The sequence below is a fragment of the Ranitomeya variabilis genome, chromosome 6, assembly GCF_051348905.1.
Source record: "Ranitomeya variabilis isolate aRanVar5 chromosome 6, aRanVar5.hap1, whole genome shotgun sequence".
NCBI lineage: Eukaryota > Metazoa > Chordata > Amphibia > Anura > Dendrobatidae > Ranitomeya > Ranitomeya variabilis.
Window position 1 is genome coordinate 479,364,521 of NC_135237.1, and position 21,154 is coordinate 479,385,674.

The 21,154-nt window shown below is 42.2% G+C and overlaps 1 protein-coding gene across 4 annotated transcripts in view; it reads right to left on the minus strand.

The window, feature by feature from the left end:
• The window catches only part of STAU2 (staufen double-stranded RNA binding protein 2), a 702,362-nt gene that overhangs the window by 73,870 nt on the left and 607,338 nt on the right, over positions 1–21,154 (minus strand). For 2 of the 4 annotated variants that reach the window (XM_077270662.1, XM_077270661.1), the window contains one exon: positions 18,343–18,456. The exons of the other annotated variants lie outside the window; for them this stretch is intronic. In XM_077270662.1, coding sequence (XP_077126777.1) covers positions 18,343–18,456 — 114 coding nt within the window. The remainder of the gene's footprint in view (positions 1–18,342; positions 18,457–21,154) is intronic. 4 annotated transcript variants of the gene reach the window in all.

Consider the following 21,154-nt stretch of genomic DNA (forward strand, 5'->3'; position numbering starts at 1 on the left):
CAGATGGACCATATGAGTATATTTTTTCATGGTGTGTAGCTTCAAGCTGTTGAATCTGGGCAGACCGCAAGCAACAAATAAATTCATTAAAGTAATTTACTCGTAAATAAGAAATTATTATAGTAAGGGAGCGAATTTCGAATTTTAATTTTTTTTAAAAAAAAGAGCTTTTAAAAAGAAGGAACAAAAGGCAGGAGCAGTCCCAATGACCGTACCCGATCAAATCTGCTGTAAGCCATTGTGGTCTGTAGGGCACCATCAGTTTTAGGTTATGTAATAAAGCGCACTGGCTGACGCCGTTCTAAACCGGTCATGTAGCACAAAGCAAGAAAGCCTAACAGTATGCAAAATGGAGTCACTGAATTATCGCACGCTTCAGTAACATTGAAGTGGTAGCCCACTACTGGACAACCCCTTCTTAACAGCTTATGTGCCCCACATAACTTACCTTTCTGACCGGTGGCGTTCCAATAATGTTAGGGAAGAAATTACTGAATATCGTTTGACACTTCAGTCATGTTTTTTTTTGACGGAACAGTTGAGTCTCACGGAAGTATGACAGCTGCAACCGAACAGTGGTCACGTCGCTAGAACGTCACCACCGGAAATCAGTGTCAACGTCGTTAGAATGTCACCACCGGAAATCACAGTGTCAACGTCGCTAGAACTTCGAAGGTCTTCCTGTATATGTCTTATTATTTTATATGGGGCACTTAAATAGTTAAAATAGGTTTGTACAATAGCAGTCCAAAATTTTTAATGACTTAATATTGGTAGTAAAAGACCCACTTTTATTAATGGGCTGACCACTAATGCTGCCTGCTTCTGTTTTCCATTCACAGGGACGCCCAGACTGTCTTGCTGCGCGTAGCACTGATCCCAGCTGCAGGACATTATTGGGCCATGCTGCAGTTGCCTGTAGTGAAGCATGGGTGGTGAGGAATACCACAGTGCAAGGACAAAATGGTAAAGTGGGCACAGCGCTACAAAATCAGTACTGCGTCCCCTTTATTCTCAGGTTCAGGGGAGATCCTCCGCAATATGCCATCACTTTACATGCTTTACAGTTGCAACACCCAGACTCCGCACAGTTGTACCAAGAATGCTTTGTTAGTCAATGACAGTCACTGCTTCGATTAGGCTTCAAAAATAGTACACTGTGTTATCTGGGGGCTTTTAGAAATACAAAACTGATTGTTTATCCGTAGCGAATGGGATAATAATGCAATATCCACCATCCAGTGCAAACGCAACATGTTGCATTTTGTTGCGGTCGGCGCAGCGTCAAAAGGACGCATGCGGAGGCATCCGCATACATCCGCATGGTCTGCGTACCCAATGTTAAAGATAGGGACGCAGGACGCATGCCGACGTATACGGAGCTGAAGGAAGAGGTGCAGCAGTGGGTGGGGCTTAATGGAGGAACTATGCAGCCCTCCTCAGCTCTGCCCTACACAAGTGTAAAACCAGCCTTAGAAGAGAATTTGTCAGCAGGTTTTTACTACCTGATCTGAGAACAGCATAATGTAGGCAAAGAGAAGCTGAATCAAATTATGTATAACTTAGTTTACTGGGTGCAGCCATTTTGACACAATCAGAGCTTTCAGATTTAGAAAGAAGTAGAGCTGAGAAAGCTAACCCTGCCCCCACCAGGCTCTGGTTACACAAAGTCCATAGACAGTGAGGTGCTCGTCACAGGAGGGGGCATTGCTGGACTAGTCCGCCAGTGTTAATTTCTTAGTGATAAATCCTTCACAGTCAGTAAACAACAGCACGCAATTTGACAAGTGTCACATCCTTGAATTCAGAGTTTCAGATTTTTATTCCTGCTGTCTTCAGATTACATAGCAAAAACCTGCTGACAGATTTCCTTAAAACGTGTTGTCCACTACCAGGACAACCCCTTTTTAAACTAAATGTTATGCCCCGATGAAATAATAAAGCCCATACTCTCCTCCCATGCAGGTGACATTCCAGTGGTGTCGGCACTCGTGGTCCCCAGGCTGTGATGTGGTGGAATGACACGTGAGGCCCGGCACCCAATCACTGCTGGCTTCACTGCCCTCGCCTCTAGACAAACGGATCATGAAGAGGAAGTCCGAGGAGCTGCAGCTGATCCATGGCTTCCTCTTCATGTTCAGTTTGTCTGAAGGTGGAAACAGTGACACCAGCACTCATTGTGTGCTGGGCATCACGTGTCATTCCACCACATCACAGCCACGGGGTGAGCGAGTGCCGACACCACGGGAATGGCGCCGGCAAGGGACGCGAGTATAGGCTTTATTAATTTATCTGGGCCGAACACTTATTTTAAGACGGGGTTGTCCTAGTAGTGGACAATCCATTTAAGAGCAGACTTAAGGCAGAATGACGCACAAACAAGCAACAACTAAAGTCAGCTGCAGTAAAGGCCGGCAAAGCATCACAAAGGAGGAAACCTAAAGTCCTGCAATGCCTGCACATGAGGAAAGAGACATAGCGAATCAGAATAACTATACCACATTGGAGGTATTTTCCAATATTATGATTATTACACCTACTACATATTGGGATAAGATCTAGGAGATGGGAATACCTTCTTTAAGGATATCCCCTTCACATTTCATGCTGTCAGCAACGGCACCACATTAAAGAGAAATGTCACAAGACCTAGCAAAAGTCCTAGAAAAACTTAAAAGACGGAACTGCAATGATCTCAGAGACGTCCAGACCCACCACAGAAATTAACACCTATACCGAAGCATCTTCTCATGATCTAGAATAGGTGAACAATTAGTTTTTATCAGCGAACCTCTTTATGGGCCTGCAAAAGTATTATATAATTATGGTTTGGTTCAAAGATAAGATAAAAAAAAAAAAATCAAACACACACAGGTTATTTTCAAGCTCTGTAAAAATATATGTAAAGACTAGCGGTGAGATATCAATGTTTTAAGTAAAACCACGAAATTGATAAGGTAGATTTATCACCAGCAAAATTATTGAGGAGTTAACTAAAATAAACGGATATTCAGCAGGAAATCTGAAGACTGTTTATTCTCCTGTTGTCGCAGTCTCTGAAAAGGAGTCCCTACCCAAACATGTCATGCTGGACAGAATGAATAGGAACAGCTGCCGGCCTGGTATCACCGAGAACCCCAGTGGGGACGTCCTGCTGAATTAACGTTTTGTAAACGTTAAGAAACATCAAACAGGTCTTGCGGGGGTTTCTCTGTGTGAGAGATGTTGGAGGAGTACACTGGTCACTCACAAACCGGGGAGTCTTGTAAATAGTTGTGTACTTTATCAACAGGTGTCAAATCCTAATCCCGCTCAGTGGACTGACATTGCTCTCCGGAAGCAATACACATTGTTATTGTTGTAGACCAAATTATTTCAAGATTGGATGGTTCCTAATCATTTTCATGATGGAAATGTAGCGCAAGATTCATAACTCCATTGTTCAAATGGGCCTAATCCAGCTCCGCTCACTTCTGTACCAGGGACATCAGGTCTACAGATATCCTTGCGTGCGTGCGTGAGCGGCAGAAACAACGCACCTGTCCTATTCTACTGAACAGCATGATACCTACCGCTCGCATACGAGAGAAGGACAATATTTGTAGAGGTCATTGTTCATATACACCTGCCAAAACAGAAGTGGGAAGAGTTGGACTACCCATTGATTTATCAATCAAAAAATACTGTATGTACTACGAATATATTTCACCATCTGGACTTATTCAAAGGACAGACAAAACCTGATCAAGTCTGTGCTTGTATTACTTCATATTTTTTGGTAGTATACATAAATTCTAGGTCACATTGAACATATGTATTCATGTGCAAGTTACCAGGTTAATTAGTCAAAATTTCATCATGTGGAAAAAGTAGTGTTCACTGGCACAGAAACAGACCAGACCAAAACTGGATTAAATAAATATAGAATATCAGGTAGGTTATAATGCCACAATACTAAAAAAAAAGACATTAGGACTCTGCACCATAAAGGTCCTTTAACTCAAAACTAGTGATGAGCGACTATACTCGTTGCTCGGGTTTTCCTGAGCACGCTTGGGTGGTCTCCGAGTATTTGTTAGTGTTCGGAGATTTAGTTTCCCTTGCCGCAGCTAGATGATTTGCAACTACTAGCCAGCTTGATTACATGTGGGAATTCCCTAGCAACCAGGCAACCCCCACATGTACTCAGGCTGGCTAATAGCTGTAAATCAAGCAGCTGAATCAACAAAAACTAAATCTCCGAACACTAAAATACTCGGAGAGTACACTCGCTCATTGCTACTCAAAACAACGATTATCGGGATTCAAAAAACTCTAAATATAGTAAAAACTGCAAGTTGTCATTTGTGAGAACCGATAGACCCTTACATAAAAATGTTTAATGACTTGTAGCAGGAAAATGGTGTTCTTCAGACTCGGCCTTCAGTGTATTACTAGTTACAACCATGTAAGCAAAACTGTAGATGAAATACTGGGAGATCGTTATCAGCAACTGACGGTCTAACAAATGTCAATGTGAACAAGAAGAAACGTTTGCTTAAATCTATTTCCAGCTCACTAGAGCCATGTACTAGCCTGTAGCTAGAAATCATCATGTCTACTCCCAAGAACAAAGGAATGCTAAAGAAACTATCAGCCGACTTACACATGGTCCACCAGGCAAAAGGCTCATCACAATGTAGCTGGGAATGGTAGTACCGTACTTTTCATCAGCTTTAATCACTCTCACTCACAATGTCAAGCACCCCAATAGGTATGTAATACTTGTTCTATATTGTATGGCTGTGCATGAAAATGCTTTCTGAAAAATAGTGCGATTACAATGCCTTGAAAATGTATTCATACCTTGATATGCAAATTGCCTCTTCTGAGAAAAAAAGAGGACTTAAACTCTATAGCGCCACCTGTTGGAAGTAGCGATCCTACAAGTCACAATCAACCCTTTAACGAGTCTTGCAATATGACTTAGGATAAAAGCCAAATCAGTATCTCAATTCGCAGACACGGTGTTTCAGGCTGTTGGCCCTCGTCAGTGCGAAGCACGAGAACTGATTTGGCTAGGTGAGAGGCTCTGGACTGGGGTCTAAGGGGTAACGTTTCTCCTTATGGAGAGTGACATACCAGCTGGCTTGTCAAGGTAAGGAGGCTTATTCGCCGTGCAATGCTCCTCTGGGAAATATAATATGCAAGGGTTGATTGTGACTTGTAGGATCGCTACTTCCAACAGGTGGCGCTATAGAGTTTAAGTCCTCTTTTTTTTCTCAGAAGAGGCAATTTGCATATTATATTTCCCAGAGGAGCATTGCACGGCAAATAAGCCTCCTTACCTTGACAAGCCAGAGATGGTATGTCACTCTCCATAAGGAGAAACGCTACCCCTTAGACCCCAGTCCAGAGCCTCTCACCTAGCCAAATCAGTTCTCATGCTTCACACTGACGAGGGCCAACAGCCAGAAACACCGTGTCTGTGAATTGAGATACTGATTTGGCTTTTATCCTAAGTCATATTGCACGACTCGTTAAAGGTTTGATTGTGACTTGTAGGATCGCTACTTCCAACAGGTGGCGCTATAGAGTTAAGTCCTCTTTTTTTCTCAGAAGAGCCAATTTGCCTATTATATTTCCCAGAGGAGCATTGCACGGCGAATAAGCCTCCTTACCTTGACAAGCCAGAGATGGTATGTCACTCTCCATAAGGAGAAACGCTACCCCCTTAGACTTCATACCTTGAGAATTTTTTCACATTTTTCAAGATACACCCACAAACTTATTTTATAGGGATTTTAAGTGATAAATCAAAAAAGTAGCAAGTATTTGTTAAGTGTAAAGGATATACGTTTCCTAATTATTTTAAAAACATACATTTGAGAATTGCAACACGCATTTGCACTCCACGCCATGTAGTCAGATATCCCTAAATAAAAAAAGTTTTGCCTCCAGAAATCACATAATTAGTAAATTGGGTCCACCTGTGTGTACTTTATTCTCAGCATAACTACAGCCGTTCTGTGAAGGCTTCAGATGTTTGTTTGAGAACATTAGAGATCAAACAGCATCATGAAAACCAAGGAACACACCAGAGAGGCCAGAGATAAAGTTGTGGAGAAGAGTAATATACGGTTAGGTTATAAAATACATAGCCCAAGCTCTGAACATCTTAATGAGCACTGTTCAATCCATCATCCTAAAATGGTAGGAGTATGGCATAACTACGAACCTACCAAGACATGGCCGTCCACCTAAACTGAAATCCCAAGCAAGGAGAGCACTAATTAGAAATGCAGCCAAGAGTACCATGGTCACTCTGGAGGAGCTGCAGACATCCACAGCTCAGGAGGAAGAATCTGTCCATAGGACAACTATTAGGCTACAGTCACATTATCAATTGGTCAGTATTTCACATCAGTATTTGTATTCCAAAAACAGGAGTGGGTAAAAAATACAGAAGTGGTGATGTGTTTCTATTATACTTTTCCTCGGATTGTTCCACTCCTGATTTTGGCTTACGAATACTGATGTAAAATACGGATAGTGTGACCATAGCCTTAGTTGGATACTGCACAAATCAGGTATTTATCACAGAGTGGCAAAAAGAAAATTTTGAAAGAAAGCCATAAGAAGTCCTGTTTACAGTTTGCAAAAAGTAATTTAGGAGACACAGCTAGCATGTAAAAGAAGGTGCTCTGGTCAACAAAGTAGAACTTTGTATGCTAAATGCAAAAAACACTATGTGTGGCAGAAAACTATCATTACACATCACCCTAAAACAACATCCTCACTATCAAACATGGTGGTGGCAGCATCAAGCTGTGGGAATGCTTGTCTTCAGCAGGGACAGGGAAGTTGGTCACTGTTGATGGGAAGATGGATGGAGCTAGACATAGGGCAATCCTGGAGGAAAACCTGTTAGAAGCTGCAAAAGACGAGAGTCGGCTCATCTTTCAGCAGGACAATGACCCTAGACATACTGCCAGAGATACATTGGAATGATTTAAATCAATGCATTGTCATGTGTTTGAATGGCCCAATCACACAGACCTAAATCCCAATGAGAATCTGTGGCAAGACTTGAAAATTGTTGTTCACCGATGCTCCCTGTCCAATCTCACTGAGCTAGAGCTACTTTGCACTTCTTTAGGCTGAAGTTTTTGCTCCTTCTTTGCAAAGCTGGCAGCGACATACCACAAAACATTTGCAGCAGTAATTACAGATAAAGGTGTTCCAACAACGTATCTACTCAGGGGGGGCTGAATACAAATGCACATCACATTTGTCAGATTTAGATTTTTTTAATATTTAGAAAACCATGTACAGTACTATTTCCTTCACACTTCAAACACTTCTACTTTGTGTTGGTATACCACATAAAATCCAAAGAAAAAGTATTTAAGCATTTAAGTTTGTGGGTGTAATGTAAAAAAAAATGTGGAAACGTTTGCAGGGTATGAATACTTTTTGACGCTCTGTATATATGTCAATGTTTAAAAAAAATATCCAATCACTACTTATTACGTTCGACATTCTCTGTGTTATGAGCAACACTAACATCTCATTACATCCCAAGTCTTGCATCTTGTATTTGCAGCGTAATGTTTGTGAAATCTATGCTACCAGATTCTACTGAACACATCGTATGATTTAAAATGCAATTAATTTATAATACACACAATCTATCACAATCATTTCACGACAAAGACAAACAAAATGTGAAAAGTAGTCATTGGCACTTATGACTTACAAATTTCTTTTTTTTTTTTCATGAAAACCACGGTTGTAATTACTTCCAAATGCTGCATTGGATACGTCATTTCTGCAACAAAAATATGGTCAATTTGCTCAAGACTTCATCTAAATGTCAAGATTCTTCCGCGCTGGTGGCTGACTTGAAAGTGAAGCTGTAGCTCTTAACATGTGAGATTTAATATTCTTAATATACATGGGCTTCCTCTTATCTGTAGCATCAACAGATGACAGGTTTACCATCTAATTCAAGGAACAAGGCTATACACAAACTGGAGATCAAATGTTGCTTGAGAAATTCTTAGAATCACTTTAAAATTGAAAGAAAAACATAAAATAAATTCAACCAAAAGAAAAGGAAGTAAAAAAAAAAAAAAACCACGGAAGAATCTGCACTATACACTGCTCAAAAAAATAAAGAGAACACTATAATCCCACATCCTAGATATCACTGAATGAAATATTCCAGTTGTAAATCTTTATTCATTACATAGTGGAATATGTTGAGAACAATAAAACCTAAAAACGATCAACGTAAATCACAACTAATATCCCACGGATTTCTGGAGTTGGAATGATGCTCAAAATCAAAGTGCAAAAAGGAAGTTACAGGTGATCCAACTTCAGTGGAAATGCCTCAAGACAAGGAAATGATGCTCAGTAGTGTGTGTGGCCTCCACGTGCCTATATGACCTCCCTACAATGCCTGGGCATGCTCCTGATGAGGCTGCAGATGGTCTCCTGAGGGATCTCCCAGACCAGGACTGAAGCATCCGCCAACTCCTGGACAGTCTGTGGTGCAACGCGACAAATGTGTTCAATCGGATTCAGGTCTGGGGAACGGGCGGGCCAGTCCATAGCTTCAATGCCTTCATCTTGCAGGAACTGCTGACACACTCCAGCCACATGAAATCTGGCATTGTCCTGCATTAGGAGGAACCCAGGGCCAACCGCACCAGCATATGGTCTCACAAGGGGTCTGAGGATCTTATCTCGGTACCTAATGGCAGTCAGGCTACCTCTGGTGAGCACATGGAGGGCTGTGCGGCCCTCCAAAGAAATGCCACCCCACACCATTACTGACCCACTGCCAAATCGGTCATGCTGAAGGATGTTGCAGGCAGCAGATCGCTCTCCACGGCATCTGAAGACTCTGTCACATTTGCTCAGTGTGAACATGCTTTCATCTGTGAAGAGCACAGGGCGCCAGTGGAGAATTGGCCAATCCTGGTGTTCTGTGGCAAATGCCAAGCGTCCTGCGCTGTGTTGGGCTGTGAGCACAACCCCCATCTGTGGACGTCGGGCACTCAGACCATCCTCATGGAGTTGGTTTTCAACTAGTGATGAGCGAGTGTACTCGTTGCTTGGGTGGTCTCCGAGTATTTATGACTGCTCGGAGACTAAGTTTTCATCGCCTCAGCAGCATGATTTACAGCTATTAGCCAGCTTGATTACATGTGGGGATTACCTAGCAACCAGGCAACCCCCACATGTACTCAGCCTGGCTAATAGCTGTAAATCATTCAGCTGCCGTGATGAAAACTAAATCTCCGAACACTAATAAATACTCGGAGGTCACCCGAGCATGAGAACCCGAGCAATGAGTACACTCGCTCATCACTATTTCTAACCGTTTGTGCAGACACATGCATATTTGTGGCCTGCTGGAGGTCATTTTGCAGGGTTCTGGCAGTGCTCTTCCTGTTCCTCCTTGCACAAAGGCTGAGGTAGCGGTCCTGCTGCTGGGTTGTTGCCCTCCTACGGCCCCCTTCATGTCTCCTGGTGTACTGACCTGTCTACTGGTAGCACCTGCAGCCTTTGGACACTACGCTGACAGACACGGCAAACCTTCTTGCCACAGCTCGCATTGATGTGCCATCCTGGATGAGCTGCACTACCTGAGCCACTTGTGTGGGCTGTAGAGTCCGTCTCATGCTACCATGAGTGAGAAAGCACAACCAACATTCAAAAGTGACCAAAACATCAGCCAGAAAGCATTGGTACTGAGATGTGGTCTGTGGTCCCCCCACCTGCTGAACCACTCCTTTATTGAGTACGTCTTGATAATTGCCAATAATTTCTATCTGTTGTCTATTCCATTTGCACAACAGCATGTGAAATTGATTGTCAAACAGTGTTGCTTCCTAAGTGGACAGTTTGATTTCACAGAAGTTTGATTTACTTGGATTTATATTCTGTTGTTTAAGTGTTCCATTTACTTTTTTGAGCAATGTATAAAAGCAACAGGTCTAAAAATGTAAAAATTGCCTTTAGCCAGACCACAAAACAAAAAGATTTTCATCCACTGAAGCCCAAAGCTGGCAATACACTATATAAATGTGTCCTGAACTCTCAAACCATAAAAGGTAGATATGCCACCACTATGGCAGATAGCCGGCAAAAGGAGAATTGGCCGAAAAGTGGACAGCTATTTAACATATACGGCTTTATTAAAGTTGTGATTGTCAGAGAATTATAAAGTATGACTGATAATGTCCAAAAAAATAAGAAAAAAGGTGGCACTTGCCATTCAAATTAAAACAGCCCTTTATTTAGGCCATTAAAACGGGTAGAGCGGGGGAGAAGTTTAGCAAAGGTCATTGCTAAAGAAGCTGGCTGTTCACAGAGTGCTGTATCCAAGCATATTAATAGAAAGTTGAGAAATAAAAAAAGTGTGGTAGAAAAAGGTGCACAAGCAACTGGGATATAACCGCAGCCTTGAAAGGATTGTTAAGAAAAGGCCATTCAAAAATTTGGGGGAGATTCACAAGGAGTGGACTGCTGCTGGAGTCATTGCTTCAAGAGCCACCACACACAGACGTATCCAGTACACGGACTACAAGTGTCGCATTCCTTGTGACAAGCCACTGACCAGTAGACAACGCCAGAAGCGTCTTACCTGGGCCAAGGAGAAAAAAAAAAAGAAGTGGACTGTTGCTCAGTGGTCCAAGGTTTAGTTTTCAGATGAAAGTAAATTTTGCATTTCATTTGGAAATCAAAGTCCCAGAGTCTGGAGGAAGAGTGGAGAGGCCACAATCCAAGCTGCTGGAGGTCTAGTGTGAAGTTTCCACAATCAGTGATGGTTTGGGGAGCCATATTATCTGCTGGTGTAGGTCCACTGGAAATTTTTAGAGCACTTCATACTTCCCTCTGCTGACAATCTTTTTGGAGATGGAAATTTCATTCTCCAGCAGGACTTGGCGCCTGTCCACACTGCCAAAAGTACCAACATCTGGTATAAAAACAACAGTATCACTGTGCTTGATTGGCCAGCAAACTTGCCTGACCTTAACCCCATGGAGAATCTATGGTGTATTGTCAAGAAGAAGATGAGAGACACCAGACCCATCAATGCAGATGACCTGAAGGCTGCTATCAAAGCAACCTGGGCTTCCATAACACCTCAGCAGTGCTCCAGGCTGATCACCTCCATGCCACGCCGCATTGATGCAGTAATTGATGCAAAAGGACCCCCAACCAAGTATTGACTGCATTTACTGAACATGCATTTCAGTAGGCCAACATTTTGAATTTTAAAATAATTTTTCAAGCTGGTATTATAAAGTATTCTAATTTACTGAGATAATGACTTTTGGGTTTTCATTGACTGTAAGCCATAATCATCAACATTAACAGAAATAAACACGTGAAATAGAATACTCTGTAATGACTATATAATATAGGAGTTTCTCTTTTTCTATTGAAGAACTGAAAAATTTACTTTTTGATGATATTCTAATTTTGTGAGACTCACCTGTATTAACACTGTAAAAAAGGATATCTCAGATTTAAAATCCAAGTGGGATGTTGATGAACTGAGACACTAATCATAAAAGTGACGAGTTTGCAAATTAAATAATTTGACTGAAAAATGCGCCCTGACATACTTGCAGATAAGGGTGGGACATTGGTGGTCGCGGACACAAACATTTGGAGGAAATTGAAAGGCAGATTAATGACCAAAAGGCATGTAAAAAGGTTGGGATTGATACTAGGTTTTGGATAAGGAAAAAAAAACACATCTCCTATTGCTTGTGGCTTTAGAGGGAGCCTGTCAGCAGGTTTTATTTCTATTTACTCTAAGAGTAGCATCCTATAGAGCAAAAGAGCCTGATCCCAGGGATGTGTTACTTTCAATACAATCAGTGTTATATCAGCAGGAGATTATCACTAGAGGACTAGGTCTCACGTGTAGGCAAGTCCCGATAATCTTTGTAACCCCACCCCCACCACTGATTGGCCACTTCTAGTGTAGATTGTGCAATGTCAGCGAACTGCCAATCAGTGGTGGAGGAGGGGTTATAAACAGCTCAGAATTGTGACTATTGCTAAAGCTACAACAGATAAAACAGGGATTCTATCAAAAATACATCAAGCAGCCCAGAAAGTGAGACATCACTGGAATCAGGCTCTCTACCCCTACCTCATGCTGCTCTCGGATTACACAGCAAAACCTGTTGACAGAACCTTTAATCAGACGGCATAATTGAATTATTTACACCTGTCCCAAAAGTTCATACAAATTTAGATTGGCTGCCAGGGTGCACAAATGTCTCAAATAAAGGAACTAGATTTGTCCCAAGTTCTTTTTTTTGTTGATAATAAATAAAAAAAAATAGGAATATTTCCTATATCAGTTCATTCTTATATTTGGGATACAATATTTTTTTTTATATAAAACTAAGTCAATTCTCTCTTTTTAGTAGAAGAACATTTTGGTATCTTTTGATTTACCCAATCTTTATAAATCTAATGATGTAAGGGGCCTTGAAATCATTCATGAATAGTGATGAGTGGACCTGTGGATGTTCAAGTTCCATCGAACTTTAGTCCAAAGTTCGGTTCGGGTACCTCTCGCTCTCTGCCTCTGAACTTCCGGGAGAAATAGAATAGTGAGAAAACGGACTTCCGGGAGAGTAGGTAATCAAACTGATTAAGACATTAAATTTACGATGGTAATATCTAGGGAATGTCTAAAATTTCTTGACACTAGCATTTATAAAAAGGGTGATTGGTTGACAGCACACATTTAACCTCTTCACGACCTAGGACTTATAGATACGTCATAGGTCGTGTCCCTGCACTCCATGTGGGCTCCGGCACCGCGCCCGCATGCTTTCCAGCATATGTCAGCTCATATCATCAGCTGACGTGCTCTTAACAGGTGCCGGTGGAGTCGCGATCCATCTGCAGCAAGTTCCAATCACACCCCCATGTTAACATGTTAAATGCCGCAGTCAATCTCCAACAGTGGCATTTAAAATGGCAGAACGTCACTAATCCTGCCCATCGTCGCCCTTGTCACTTGACCCTGGGGCGCTGATGGGTTGGATTCACAACCCGGGGTCTGCAGGAGACCCCGTGATTGTCACCGCTGGTTTGCAGCGAGTGCCACCCTGCGGCTGGCGCGCTCATAGCAGATGAGCATTATAGCTACACATAGCAGGGCTCCAGCCCTGCTATGTGTAGCACTGGCGATCAGATGATCACAGATTCTAGTCTCCCATGGAGATGTTTAAAAAAAAAAATAAAAAAAAAATAAATATACATATATATATATATATATATATAAAAAGGTCAAATCAGTCCCCTTTCACCCCATTCAAAATAAATTTTACAAAAATACACATTTGGTAACGCCACGTTCAGCAATGTCTGATCAAATTAGAAAGAATTAATCAGATCAGTAAACTGCGTAACGAGAAAAAAAAAATCAAAAAGGCCAGAATTATGTTTTTTGGTCACCACAACATTGTAATAAAATGCAATAACAGGCGATCAAAAGGTGGTATGTACCTCAAAATTATTATTATTATTATTATAGCGCCATTTATTCCATGGCCCTTTACATGTGAAACTGGGTATACACAATAAAAAAAAACAAGTACAATAATCTTAATCAATATAAGTCACGACTGGTACAGTAGGAGAGAGGACCCTGCCCGTGAGGGCTCACAATCTACAAGAATGGTATCAATAAAAACATCAGCTTGGCGCACAAGAAACAAGCCCTCACCCAGTCCTAAAAAACGGAGACGCTACGAGTCTTAAGAAAATGGCGCCTTTTTTGGAGGAAATTCTGTTTTTTTTTTACCACTTAAAAAAGAACCTATACATGTTTGGCATCTACGAACTCTTAATGACCTGGAGAATCATGATGGCAGGTCAGTTTTAGCATTTAGTGGTAAAATGGTTAAAAAATTTTTTTTGTGGAATTGCACTTGCTTTGCAATTTCACTGCACTTGGAATTTATTTCCCATTTTCCAGTATACGATATGGTAAAACCAATGGTGTTCAAAAGTACAACTTATCTTGCAAAATACAAGCCCTCAAAAGGCCATATTGTTCAAAAAATTAAAAAAAGTTATGGCTCTGGGAAGATAAGGAGCAAATAACGGAAACGCAAAAACGGAAAATCCCAAAGTAGCGAAGGGGTTAATGGATCCCCACCGAATGTTTATTGATACCTTAAAGTGTATACATGTTTAAAGGGGTTGTTCAGTCCAAATTGATAAGTCTGCAGTGTCTGTGTGATTACAGACTTCTGAATCTCCCCAGCGCACACTGTGCGCTGAGATTCGCCGGTTTCTAAGTGAGGAACAGAGGGTTTGTATGAGTTATACGCACTCCCGGGCAGAAGCAGTCTAGTGGGCGTGGCCTCACTCCACACACTTGTATTGAGCAAGGTCAAGCCCCATCTAGTGACGCGGCTGTCAAGTGGGCGTGGCTGAGTATATACGAGGGGTGTTCATTATAGATTTCCCCTGACCCACTTCTATTTATCACAGCACGCTGAAACTGCGCATGTGTAATGATATAAGTCTCTATAGGTTATGTGCCAATTTGCAACTCAGAACTGATAAGGGTCTTGATTTTACAGGTGCTGAAGTGGTGTGAGGTTTGATAATGGTCCCAGTGGAATACAGAGCAGTCATCAAGTTCCTTTACTTGAAAGGCCGCACATTAAAGGAGACGATCGATGAGATGGTAGTTTTATGGTGATGATTCCCCATCATATGATGTAGTCAAGAACTGGCATCGTCAATTCAAATGTGGTCGACTTCGGCGCAAACAGTGGTGGGGGTCACCATTTTGGAAAATCGGCGCATAACTATTCGTCATCTAGCCCAAAATGTGAACATTAGTGTGGGGTCTGTGGACAAAATCATCCAAGACCATCCTCACATGCTTAAGGTATCTGCTCGCTGGGTTCCCCGGCTGCTCACACCTTTCCAGAAGCAGGAAAGAGTCGAATGCTCTCAGGTTCTATTGACGATGTGCCATGGAAACCAGGAGCACTTTTTCAACAGACTAATCACACAGGATGAAAGCTGGGTCCATCCCTATAATCCGGAGACTAAAGTCCAGTCGATGCAATGGAAGCATCATTACTCACCGCCTCCAAAGAAGGCACGTGCCTAACCCTCGACAGGCAAGGTCATGCCCACAGTATTTTGGGACCAGCACTGAGTAGTATTGATGGATTTCCTAGCAAAGGGTACAATGATCACAGGGGCATACTATGCTTCAGTGCAGCAGAAACTGCGGGAGGCCATCAAAACCAAGAGATGTGATTTACTCCCCAAAGATGTCGGATTTCTGCAAGACAATGCACCAGTTCACAACTCACATGTTGCCCAAATGGAAGCATGCTCCTGTGGATTTGAAATTCTTCTGCATCCCCCTTATTTATACGACCTCACCTCGTCGGACTTCCACCTCTTTCCAACGATTAAGTTATTTTTGAAGGGCAGCCATTTTCCAGATGATGAGACTCTGATTTCCAAAGTAACAAAGTGGCTTTTGGAGCAACCTGCTGCTTTCTACTAGTGAGTTGTTTACAATTGCTTAAAGAGATGGGAGAAGTGTGTGTCCCTAGCTGGTACCTATGTAGAGCAGGGCTAATAACTGTGCAAGTTTCATTGCTCTCAGTCCACAGGAAGTGGGTAGGGGGAAATCTAACGAACGCCCCTCGCATAACTCATACATACCTTACAATCCCGACTCAGAAACTTGAGAATGCACTGTGTGTTAGGGGGGGATCTACAAGTCTGCAGTAACACAGAGTGACTGCAGACTTACCCATTTGGACTGGACAAACCCTTTAAAGCCCTTCCATAAAATCAACTACTGGGGTTAAAAGCAATGTACAGGATCCGGATATTCTTCCAGCACACTTATTCAGATAGGTATAAAATTTAGAGAGAAGGAATATTCCCTAGACCAAATCCACAATCACAATCAGGCTTAACGGGGTTCTCCGGTCTTGAACTACAAGTCTGCAGTCACTCTATATGACTGCAGACCTGTAAATCCCTCACATCACGTGGGCTGGGACGGCGGTCATGGGACCGCAAGTATGAATACTCCTCGCCACATTCAGACTAGACTGCTTCCGGCTTCCTTGGGCAACAAAAAGATAAAACCTGTACATTCCCTGTCATCAGGAGACACATCCAGCACTATATACAACAGACCATTGTGTCATGTGACAAACGTTCACCACTGCACTGTCTGCGCAAAGACTGATACTGTACATTTTGTTCTGGGTATTTAGTATTATCACTTTTTTTTGGGACATTGAAATTTCCATTGGTATGCAAAATGTAATGAATTATGATCGGTCAATGAAATAATATCTGGTTCCCTGCAAAAATTTATATATATTATTTTTGTTTGCCAACTAGTTATTTCCAATCTACTGTACTGGATTTACATAAAATACATCATCGTAACAAGGGATGAAGTAACCCCATAGTATTCCCGTGTGTAAATTGTGGAACGTAAACAACTCATTTAACGCTTCTCAAATCAAGCACAAAAGGAGCAGAATCCAACTTAATGAGATGAAAGAAAAAGAAAACAAATTATGCAATCTACCAAAACTTGCCATCCGAAGAGCTTTTCACAATGTTGTTTCAGCGCAAACAAGGCAGCATAGGAAAGGCTCAGAAATAAACTGCACAACTAGACAATGATCAGACTTTCTTTTAGTGAAAAGGAAGATCTGTCCCAAAGACCTTACAATTTATGTCTTACATTGAGATCCACAAAATGTATTAGGACACCAATCTTACTACAGATATCTTACTGCCTCCAGCAGCCATTGCTAATGAGGTAGGAGTCCATTGCTGATACTAAGCGAAGAATTCGTCTTGTGGTCTTTAATTGTAAGTCTTGTTTAAACCACATTCGGTTGTCAGTGTTTTTCACGTACGCCAAAAAAATGGTTCTGGTGTCCTCAGTATTTTGGATCCGGTTGTCAGTGTTTTTTAAATGGGGCTAAAGAAATTACAAAGCTTCTCCTATCCTTTGCAATGGTAAACACGGGCAGCAAACAGATGGCATCGGAGTGCTGTCCGTCTTTTTCAGACACGCGGTTCGCCAAAAAAAAATTAAAATATGGACATTGCGGATAGCAGTGTAGATTATAAATGGTTATGTGTAGGGATGAGCGAATAGCTTCGGATAACTCCTTATCCGAATAGATATAGCGCTTACCAAATAGCTGCAACAAACAGGCTCTTCATGCATGTGTTGTGACTAACACAGCCATGACACATGCAGCTACGGAGCCGAACAGCTGATCATCGGAAGCGCTCCTGGTATCCGATTCCCGATGCAGCTATTCGGTAAGCGCTATAGCTATTCGGATAAGGAGTTATCCAAAGCTATTCGCTCTCTCTAGTTATGTATTCTGTCTGTGAAAAAACATGGTTAGAACACGTACCTGCAATAGGGATGCAAAGGAAAACATCCAAGAATGCCTAAGTTTTGCCAAAACCGACATATAGTCTGCCTAAAACATGTGGGAAAACATGTTATGGTCTGATGAGAGTAAGGATGAACTTTTTGGGCACAATTCCAAAGGGTATTTTTTGAACAAAGTCAACACTTTGTATCTCCAAAAGAATACCATAGCCAATGTGAAGCATGGTGGAGGCAGCATTATGCTTTGGAGTTGATTTTCTGCAGTTGGAACTGGGGCTTTAGTCAAGGTGGAGGGAATTATAAACAGTTACAAATATCAGGCAATTTTTCATCAAAACCTGCAGGCCTCTGCTAAAAAAGATGAAGGTGATTATTTAAACCTCCAAAATCCACAAAAGAATAGCTCTGCCAGAAGACTATCGCAGTTTTGGAACAGACAGACCTGACTGCAAATGAAAATCTGTGGGTTGACCTGAAAAGGGCGCTGTACACAGGAGATGCCCCCTGCAATCTGACAGATTTGGAGTGCTATTGCAAGGAAGAGTGGGCAAAGACTGACAATTCTAGGGTACTTCAACAAAGTATTAGTTTAAGGGTGTGCATTATTATGCAACCACATCAAGTTCTTTATTTTTATTTTTCTACTGAAAGAGATTTAAAATCCTCACATAGCTGGCTCCGTCATTGTGGTTGAGTCATGAGTTACTTGGAAACCTGTAAAGAAAAAAACTTATTGCGGACACTCCCGTGACCTCCAGAATGAGAGAACAGGTTATTATAACTTTGGGCAGTGTGGGCCATTTCTCCTGGAAAGTGCATTTTATCAAATCCCAAGAAGTTTACTTTGTGCGCATCATTCATTCTTTGCTCAATAACATACAATATGGTACCTGATCATGGCTGGTTTCCACAGAGTTGCCAATGCCATGGAAAGTCATCTGCACCGGTGAAAGAGTCAAACATGTCAAGAACTCATTCCCACTCTGTTGATCACTGTAATTTACCTTTAACGTATAAAAAAAAAAGCGTGGAAAAGAAAAGAATTAAATTATGAAAATGCAAAGTAGACAATCTAGAGAAAATAATCTAGAAAAAAAAAGTAAAATTATTGTACAAAATGTAGAGGATTCTTGAGATATGATTATTTTTAAGAGTTAGATTTACACCTTGTAAAGGTCCATTTACACTGCATGATAATGGTGAAAAAGTGTTCCTAGGAACGCTTGTTTCCCAATAATTGTGCAGTCTAAACAGGCTACAGATCACCTAACAAGAAAAACACTTGTTCGTTGGGTGAAATGATTGGTTTGCCAAAAAGATCCTAGTTCTATGCAGTGCCTCGTCCAGTGTAAGCCGGAACTGCGCTGCCAAGAACAATGGTGACCTATGCGCATGGAACAATATTACTGATCGTTTAATGCGCATCTAAAGTGGAACTGACTTGTGTAAACAGGCTATAAAATGAGTACGGACTGGCAAACATGGCAGCTTAACGCTGTGCATTATGCAGTGTAAATGAACCATAAGGCAGGTGCACATTGCTATTTGTTTCAGATGACATGCCGATTATGCATACTGCATAGTAATACATAAGATACTTTCTCATTAGAATCCGGATACAAAAAAGTAAAAGAAAAAAATATATAGAAACCCTCATCACAAACTCCGCAAGACATGAAGCGTTGGATGATTATAGATTCAATACAGAAAGAACTTGTGTATATTTCTTTAAGTCATCATGATCTGTCACCGGATCAAAAGTGACCAGTATTTGCCATTATATTAATCCCGCTGCTCCAGTAAGTGAGTAAGCAGTTTGTTTGTTTTTCTTTTAAATCTGCCATACGTTTTCAGAGATATGAGCCTTTTCACTTGCTATTTTTATGCTCTATACAAAGGGGTTATCTCTTTAGACCAGTGATGGGCAACCTTTTGAGCTTGGTGTGTCAAAATTCGCCAAAAAACCGATCATAACTTGGGTGGTGTGTCACCTTGATAAAAAAACCCATAATTTTGCGACATGTATAGTTTAAATAACAACTTAACTCGTGTGGGGTGCCGTGATAGAGCTGCAATAATGGCAAAAGTAGAAAACAAGTGGCGGATGACCCAATGGCGGATTTTGGGGAGTTCAGAACAGTGCTATAGAAAGTTTCCACTGGTGTCAGAGATGTAGTGACCTAAGGAGAGTTATCTCCATGCATTCTTGATGAGTGATACAATTAGATTACAATCAGGGGGGCACGGGCCTCGTGAGAGCTCGCTTATGTGTTTCGAGCCCATTATATGGTGGATTCTCGGATACTCATGGCTGGGGAACAACAGACCTGCACAAAACCCACCCTGTCCCGATTAGTGGGGAGCAGACGGCAGAGGCAGAGCACCCGCAAGCTTCTGAAGTATACATTCTGGAGTGCAGCCAGCATTGTGGCTGGTGCGAGGTGTGCACCAGGACAAAGAGGAAAGCTTGTCACTACAACAAAGAGATTTAAGGTACCTTCACACGAAACGACATCGCTAGCGATCCGTGACGTTGCAGCGTCCTGGCTAGCGATATCGTTTCGTTTGACACGCAGCAGCGATCAGGATCCTGCTGTGATGTCGCTGGTCGCTGAATAAAGTCCAGAACTTTATTTGGTCGTCCGATCGCTGTGTATCGTTGTGTTTGAAAGCAAAAGCAACGATACCAGCGATGTTTTACACTGGTAACCAGGGTAAACATCGGGTTACCAAGCGCAGGGCCGCGCTTAGTAACCCGATGTTTACCCTGGTTACCAGCGTAAAAGTAAAAAAAACAAACAGTACATGCTCACCTGCTCGTCCTCCAGCGTCTGCTTCCTGACACTTACTGAGCGCCGGCCCTAAAGTGAAAGTGAAAGCACAGCGGTGACGTCACCGCTGTGCTGTTAGGGCCGGAGCTCAGTCAGTGTCAGGAAGCAGACGCTGGAGGACGAGCAGGTGAGCATGTACTGTTTGTTTTTTTAACTTTTACGCTGGTAACCAGGGTAAACATCGGGTTACTAAGCGCGGCCCTGCGCTTAGCAACCCGATGTTTACCCTGGTTACCCGGGGACCTCGGCATCGTTGGTCGCTGGAGAGCGGTCTGTGTGACAGCTCTCCAGCGATCAAACAGCGACGCTGCAGCGATCGGCATCGTTGTCGCTATCGCTGCAGCGTCCCTTCGTGTGAAGGTACCTTTACAAGTGGTTTTACTTCAAAGGGCTCGAAGCGAGACACAAACGTTCAGCTTATGTAGGTGTGGGAGGAATTCATCACTTGCCTAATATTGTGCTGATCCATCGAGGCCCGGTCTCCACGAGGAATCTGCAGGTGTCCTGTAGTATCTGGGATAATACCCTAAAGCCGCTTCATCCCCCCCATACATACGCAGAGCGTCTAGGCCTGGGACTTCCGGGAGCTGCGCCTGGCCTACCGGAAGTCCCAGGCCTAGACGCTCTGCACCGGAGCTCTGTTGTTTGGACCCACAGACCTCCTGCATGGCATCCGATCCGATAAAAAATCGGATCGGATGCCATTAGTGTTGAGCATTCCGATACCGCAAGTATCGGGTATCGGCCGATACTTGCGGGTATCGGAATTCCGATACCGAGATCCGATACTTTTGTGGTATCGGGTATCGGTATCGAAACAACATTAATGTGTAAAAGAAAGAATTAAAATAAAAAATATTGCTATACTCAC